The sequence below is a fragment of the Pinus tabuliformis genome, chromosome 2_2 (genome assembly GCF_031772625.1).
Source record: "Pinus tabuliformis cultivar Carrire ecotype Pingquan chromosome 2_2, CPIR1, whole genome shotgun sequence".
Taxonomy (NCBI): Eukaryota; Viridiplantae; Streptophyta; class Pinopsida; order Pinales; family Pinaceae; genus Pinus; species Pinus tabuliformis.
Genome location: NC_142300.1, coordinates 1236614783 through 1236623414, shown reverse-complemented (window position 1 = coordinate 1236623414; position 8632 = coordinate 1236614783). Strand labels below are relative to the sequence as shown.

The following is an 8632-nucleotide window of genomic DNA, read 5'->3' as shown; positions in this document are numbered from 1 at the left end:
CTATGTAAAGGAACCTAACGTGCCGGACAAGCCAGAAAACAATTGAGCACCCACCCCCACATAAACAAAAAGTCTCTAAATACTATTCTAATTCAACTTAATCATTGAGATCATGTTGCAAAGGTTATAAAAAATTAAACAATAGGAGTGGAATAGCTTCGAAGCAATTTCTGAAACCAACGTAAAAAAAATAAAATATAACATCCCTCAAATCAAATTGGACTGGCTAAGCCTATATAAATGTATGACATTGGTAGCTTTCTCTCATTCTTCTCTTTATCTCTGGATCAATATTGCATTCTAGTTATTCGTACATTACAGTCCCAGTGACTAAGAAAGTTCGTGCACACCATGAGAGAAAGCATGAACATGAGAAAAGTTGTGCAGTTGTGCTTTCTAGGGATTCTTCTGTGTACCACTGTTTTGCTGAAAAAGACAGATGCCACCCATAATAGAAGAAGAAGAAGTAGTAGGGTTCCATTGAAGCCTTGTAGGAATCTGGTGCTGTATTTCCACGATATTCTCTACAATGGCAAAAACGCCAAGAACGCCACATCTGCTATCGTGGGGGCTCCCCAGTGGGGAAATCTCACTACTCTCACTATCAACAATCACTTCGGAGATCTGGTGGTGTTCAACGATCCAATCACGCTGGACAACAAATTGCATTCACATCCCGTTGGCAGAGCTCAGGGATTCTACTTTTATGACATGAAGAACACCTTCAGCTCCTGGCTCGGATTCACTTTCGTGCTCAATTCCACAGAGCACAGAGGCACCATCACATTCGGTGGAGCAGACCCAATACTTACTAAATACAGAGATATATCGGTAGTGGGAGGCACCGGGGATTTCTTGATGGCAAGAGGAATCGCTAACATCTCCACAGATGCTTTTGAAGGAGATGTTTACTTCCGGCTCCGCGTGAATATCACTCTCTATGAGTGCTACTGATCTGTGAACCCAAGCAAGGACCAGCGTAACGTTTAACAGCATATCATGTGATGATTTTCGGTTGTTTTCTAGGGTTTGTGTGGGAATGTAATGTGATGATTTTGGGTTGGTTTCTAGGGTTTGTGTGGGAAAGTAATGTGATGATTTGGGTTGTTTTCTAGGGTTTGTGTGGGGTTATGCTCATCAATCTGACATTAAATAGTTTTGTGCGTGTGCGATTGGTGTGTGGTATGGGATACAAATCCCTCACCGAAGGCTCTTTTTGGCGACGCGTCCACATAAAATGCGGATAGAATTTGTTATTTAATTTTCAGAACTGTGACAAAGAGATGTGGATTAACTTTTCAATGAAATAGACGCATGAGAGATAATAAATGTTTTTAAAATTTTATTTATAATTGAAAAAGGAATATTTTTAGTATGAGTTTTTGATGATGATGATGATGATGGTTAACGTCCACTGAGATCAAACTCTGGTCTATTGGACCTAAAGAAACAAATTATTTAGTTTGATTTAAGATTTTATTTCTATGCTCAAAAAGATTGGAGAGAAGCCTCCCAAGTTCACTATAATTTTGACATCGTAAAAGGCTAGGAAGGTCAGTGTTGCGACAAAGATTATGAAACTGAGATCTAATGTTGTTGTACACGGGGCACTCTAAGAGGAAGTGGTTTTCATCCTCAAAATACATATATATAAATATATGTATTTTGTGTGAAAGCTTTTTATTTTGTAGGGAAGAGATGTAGTAAATGTTAAGTGATGTTATATTAGGTTATGAAAATATTTTTTATTCGGTCAAAAATAAAATAAAATTAATCATTATAATTATTAATTAAAATAATTTGTGTTGATAAAATTATATAATAATAATAATAATTAAATTAATTTAGATCTATTTAAATTGTTAATTAAACCAATCTAGATTTATTTAAATTTTTTATCTATTCACTGTAAGAGCAATCAAATTATTGGAAGGTTGTATTCAAAAAAAATTACACCTTTAAAAATTTGATCCTCTCAACCCTTAACATATCCAGAATTAAATAAAAAAAAAAAATTATTTTATTTTTTTAAATAAAATAAAAAATATTACATTTTTAATATAAATTTAATTAAATATTAAAAAAAAAAAAAACAAATTGTATTTTACATTTAATAAGTATAATTATATAGTCCGCATGGGGTAGCTCAAGTGGCAATGGCCGTGGAAATGAAGTCTCACCGAACCCGAGATCTTGGGTTTGATTCTTGTGCTACCCTCCCTAGAAATGGGATGAATAACGGACATGTCAAAACTTGAAAATGAGAGGGTCCTACCAAAACTTACAAAAAAAATAAGTATAATTATATAAAATTTAAATAAAAATCAGTCCAAATTTAAAACATCATCTCCTCTACAACATGATATAAATAAAATAAAAATATATATTAAAGAGAATGAAATGCATTTATATTACACCATTTCATTTTAATTTTTTATTCAATTAAGTTTTGCATTTATTAATAGATGTGTTTGTTAAGTTTAGTATTTCTCCATTGATGCTTTTGTTTGTCGGGCACTATGGTTCCATTATTTCTTCATGATTTATTTATTGTTAAATTTATTTTTAAATTATTTATTTATATATAATTATGATATAAAATAAAATATTATTAAAATCAATATATTATATTTTAAAATATTATTTGAATAATTTTTATATAAAATTAAAATTATATATTTAAATAAATAAATAAATGATCACTAAATAGTTTCTTCGATATCATAATGTTTTGTATTTCATATAAATGAATAAATCCTATACTCAGAAAATGAATAAATGCCACTTATTTTGTTCTTTGTTATACATAAGTTTGTTCTACTCTTTGTTTTATAATATATTCTTATAATATATTCATATGAGAGGTTAAAGAACTGAAAATAATACGTTATTGAGAGATGCATGGATATTTGATATCGAAAAGGATATTTCATTTTGAAAATGGATTTTTTATATATTTAAATTAAAATAATAAAACAAGTATATTAAAAATGTATTTATATATAATTGAAAAATAGAAAATTTTATTGTCTTAATTAAAATTAAAGGGTTATATATTACTTTGTGAAAAAATCAAATGAAGACATTTATTTTAGAGGATGATTTATTAATAATTTATTTTAGAGGATGATTTATTAATAATTAAGTGAGAGGTTTTTAAAATTTTTATGAAGTTATAATTTAATTGTATTAAATATGTAGAGGAATAATGGATTTATTCGTATTATTTTAGGTAGAGGTAAGATAAAAGTGTGTAAGTGATTCAAATTGGGTCATTATATTATTTGTCATTTATTTTGATGTTTCTAGAATGGAAAGAGTGAGAGAATTAATTCACAAGACCATTTTTATCAATAAGTCCTAGTTTTGCAAATTGGGGTCCAAAACCTTCCAAAAGTAGTTTGAGACATCAAATGGCATTTTTTGGGGTAAATTTTTTTTGCCTAAGTCACACAACCCCTAGCACAATTCTACACATAGATACCTTTCTAATGCTGCAATAATTGCCTTAATTGAAGTTCGTATGCAAAAGTTATGCCACCCGGAAGTTGAGCTTCCTATTTTGACCACCGTGATTCGAGAGGATGTCATGTTAGCCCCCATTATTCATGGAAAATGGGGTATCCATGTGATCATGAAGAAAAAGACTCCAAGAGAGTTGATATTATAACTCTAGTTAAGATTTGATGGAGTCAAACTTAACCATTATTAGGCTATCAGAATGTGTTATAACTGGACCACTAGGAGGAGAAGGGGTTTCATTCTATTTGAGTACATTTTTTTTCCATTAATGAGTAGAGTAGCTAAGAGTGGATATAGAGATGGTTTCTATACTATAGCAGCTCACGGGCCATAGGTCTCACTCTGTACTTGCACCCATTTCAATTTAGAGAAAAGAAAGAGTGGAGTAGTCTCACCTTATAGCTAGGTTTTCTCTCAAAATGTTTTTCCAAGTTATATCTTGTATTATTATGGTTTTTGAGTGGTTGTTTTATTTGTTCTCTATTTTTTGCATAATTATCATATGCATGCATACGCAAAAAACAATAATTAACAAATCCATAAATCTAAGGAGAAATCAACCCTCATATTGTAGATTTTTTATTTTCTAATATATTTTAGTAGATTTGTTGTGATAAACTACCTAGTAGAATATCCATAGTAGTTTATAGATCAGTAATATTACATCATTAAGTTTAAGAATATGGTGATCATGTTTAGCATATCTTCAAAAAACATCGACATACTCCTCAAGTATCTAGGGGGATTACATTTACTAATTTGTGAAAGCAAGGGGCGATATTAAAACCAAAGACCATTGATGAGCCATGTGTGCAAGCATAAAACCTACAAAACATAGGCCATAAGAAAGGAGATCCAAGTGGCTCTAGAAAAAAATACCACCAAGATGCTTCTGAGGGAAAGAAGTAGTGGTAAGGATCAGGAAAAGGAAATATGATGACAACCAATGTAACGTATTATTGATGATCACACTGAAGATAAATGTCAGAAGATACATCCATATCTAAATCCATAAATCCATAAGAAGAATGTTAAGAAGAAGAACCTCGCAGCCATGGATTCAAGTAACATGGTAGAGATCATCTTGGATATGGATGACAATATTGTCTACACCTTAGTGTAGAATTTGGTGAACCTCAATAGCCTTAATCAGAAGGAGCAAAAGGAGATGGCAAAACTCCTCCATATTAAAATCCAAGTGAAAAATGCCAAGGTAAATTCTTTATTCAGTTCCAATTTTCACAAGCTAACCTTCTAGAAACCAATATGGTCAAGAGGCTTGGGTGAAAAGTTCATTATCATCCAATATCATATCCATTGGAATGGGTAAACAATGATGTCGAGCTCAAGTTCATGAAATAATGTTAGATAAAATTTGTTGTAAGTGTAGATTTTATTGATGAAGTGGAGTTAGATGTAGTGCCCCTTGACATGTGTGGTGAAGTATTTAGAAGCCCCTACATGTATTTGAGGGATATGATATTCATAAAAAGAGAAACCACTACTACCTAATTAAGCTAAATATCTTACGCCATCGACAAACACATGCATAATTCAAATATTTGTTTGATGTGCCAACCAAGCCAAAAGATTGATCAATTCCATATTATTTGTTTTAGGAGAGAATCAACTAGGTGATAAATTAGCAAGAGTAAAGACATCCTTAGAGGGATGTACTAAAGAGTAGAAACATCAGTTGGAGTAGTTATTGTAGGCATACTAAGAATTGTTCTAGGTTCCTAAAGGGTTGCCACCTAAGAGGGAAGTGGAGCATGAGATACAATTATTGCCTTATTGTCCACAAACAAATATTTGGTTGTATAGTTAATCTATTCTAAAATAAAATTAAGTGAAGGAATAGTCGCAACAACTACTAGAGCAAGGAGTGATTTGACCAAAAACCTCACTTTGTGGGTCACCTACCATCATAGTACCTAAGAAGAATGGGACTTGATGAATATGTATCAACTATAGAGGTATGAACAAGATCACACTCAATAATTAAGACCCTTTTCCTAGGATCAATGATGTGTTAAATCAATTGTAGCACGCTAGGTACTTCACAAAGTTGGTCTCAAATTGGGATATCATATTATATGTCTTAAAAAGGAATACACATAGAAGACCACCTTTAAGGCAAGTCAAGGTCTAGATGAATGTCTATTCATGCCCTTTAATTTACTTAATGAACTAGCTAAAGTATATGATTACTGACTGATGTATTTTTTCCATATTGATATTCATTTATATAGTGTATATGGATGAACATTGATTTATATCTCTACATAGGAAGATCACATCTCACATATCATGTCGATGTTAAAGAACCTGAAAAGGAATCACTTATTAGCTAATGTTAAGAAATGTGAATTTTCTCAAGCCATAATAATCGATGCATTTTGGGTACTTCATCAATGGAGGTGAACTCAAGATAGATCCCAAAAACATGGAGGACATCCTCAAGTGGTCAAATCCCAATAATATCACTGAAGTTAGGAGCATTGTTCGAGTATCACAATTCCTATGAAAATTCATAAAATCCTCTCCAACAATATTTGTGCCACTCCAATCCATAATATCTTTAATGGAAAGAGTTTTTAGTGTTGATTTTATCAGCCTATTTGTTAGCCTAGGGTTAGTACCTCTAAGTTATTATGGTGTTGACCTTTTATGGGCCTTGACCACTCCTTTTCCCAGTGTTATGCCCCAATCAAATGTATCCTATGTTATGCGTGCAGTTGGAACCTTCCAAACACACAAAGGACAAACTATCTATGCGGTTATAGCCTAAACTTCATTGTTTTGTCTGCGTGGATGAGGGAATTCTTCTAGATATTTGTGGTTCCTAGGAGATCAGTTTGACTCATCACTTTATCCTATATATTCGAGTTGGTTGGGACTCATTATTGAGATGCTTCTCTAACTTCTCTTCATCCTGAGCATCTACATTCATCCTCCTGGGAGTCCTCTTCTTCCTATTTATATTGGGCCATCTTAGAGGGTGAGGATAGTTTTGGAGAACAATAGATTTGGAGAGTGAATTTCCGAGATTATTTGATACCTTTGTGATTCAAATTTGATGGCTTCATTCCATTTTGATTCCTTCTTCATTATAGTTGGGAGGTGTATAAATCTCATGTCAAATAATTGTTATCACATACACATATTTCTACAAGCACATTAGATGAATGTATCTAACATGACCTAAAAATATACACATCAACACCAACATATAAAATAAGTACACACACACACACACACATACATATATATATGCGAACAAGTCAAATAACTACATCAAGTCAAAGAAGTGCAATCAAATATTTGTTGATACAACAGACATAGTAGTGTCAGTCTGATTTGTAGTAGAAGATGATGGATGGTCAACTACTCCCTCAACGTATGTCAAACTTAGATGAGGTGGAGGAGGAGGTGGTTGGTCTATAGTAGAATACATTGGATTGTCATCTACTGCCTCAACACGGTCTATCAATATCTGAGGTGAAGGAGGTGGTGGTTGCTCTACTCTGCCAAGAGAAACATAATAGTGTGGATTTCATAATAAAATAAATATTCAATCCTCTTACGCATGGTTTTATAATAATGTGGATTTCATGGTGAAGTCACATAAGATCCCTTCAATTGGCACATTCACTAAAGCTAAAGGCAAAAACAAGGTCATACAGGAATTCGAGAAATACTTGGACCAATTCAATCATATTTCCACGAAGGGAGATATATAGGTTAACAAACATGATATGCAAAAGAACATTGGTCGCCCTACCAAGATAAACACCATGATGTTATTATTAAAGAAGGAAACGTAAACTGGAGCAAAGACTGTGTACCCAGATGTAATGGAGGCAAGGTTATGCTTCTAGCCTAACCCTATGGCAAAGTTTTGGGAGGTCATCGCACAGTACAAAGATTAGCACCACTATGTGACCTAGAAGCTACAAGTTGAAGTGGTTGAGATGGAGATTCCCCAAAGTCAAGCTTAACTTGTGTTGTCCTATTAGGCTTGTTTATTTTACTCTACCCATTTTTTCCTTATATAGGTGTGAGAAATATTGTAATATTCTATTTGTAATTAATTGTAAGTGAAATTCAAAGTGTTAATTGTGAAATTTGAAAATTCATTATGTAATGAAGTCCAAAGGTCATGGTTGAAAAAATTCAAAGAGTCATGAGGCAAGTCCAAGAGTCACAAAGGGGAGATGCTTATTTATCTCATTTGTTATAAATATACCCTCATAACTCATGTAAAGGGCTTTTGGTCGAGTCTTTGTCTAGGATCGAAAGCTAGGGAGTTTTATTGAGAGCCTCGACTTCTCAGTGAGCATAGAGGGAGTATCTTTCTTTGGAGGAGAAGGTGTTGGCTTAATGTTACACTATTGGGTCTAGTGGTTTTTCAATTGTATATGTATGTTTGGAACTTTCACTTTAATAATAGCTCGGATCCATCACATTTTCATGCATATGTTTTGAATATAGTAGGACTATTCTTGTTATGTTTTCAATACATGTTATTTCATTTACGCTAAATCTTATGAACTAATTCGTTTTCATTAGTATGAATCTTGTTGAATGTGTGTTGTTATGTATTTCAATCATGGTTATCTTGTGAACTATTTTGTAGGCTAACTTATGATTCCTTTTATGCTCGTGTGTTCCTTTCAAGTTGTGTACTATTATAGGATTTTAAGGGGCTCACTTACTTCCCCCTTGTTGTGATAGAACCTTTCATGCATTTCACTTAAATCTTCATAGATTTATTCACCTATTTCACCAAAGTCATGATTACATCATTCTATGAGTCATCACAGCCAAGGCATACCACTAAAACCCATTATTTTGGAAACCGAGTTCTATTCTGAATGGGCCTCCTACTCCAAACAGTGTGACGTCTAATTCAGACTTCATATTGGGGAGACCCACTGAATTTTGTCGAGTCCAGCACCATCAACAAGTGCAATTGTAACAAAGATCTTAGTTTCACTTTAATATTCAAGAAAATATTGGTAAAATTCAGCAAACATCTAAACGGTACTTATGTATTTCATAAAAACATTATTCTACAAAAATCCAAAAATTCTCTAACAAAATAACA

General features: G+C 32.8%; 1 protein-coding gene across 1 annotated transcript; it reads left to right on the top strand.

Annotated features, from left to right (window-relative positions):
• Positions 1 to 270: 270 nt before the first annotated feature.
• Positions 271 to 1375, top strand: LOC149197958 (disease resistance response protein 206-like). The gene has a single exon (XM_089404022.1). The coding sequence runs from the start codon at positions 352 to 354 to the stop codon at positions 952 to 954; it is 603 nt and encodes a 200-aa protein (XP_089260148.1). The 5' UTR covers positions 271 to 351; the 3' UTR covers positions 955 to 1375.
• The last annotated feature ends 7257 nt before the right edge of the window (positions 1376 to 8632 follow it).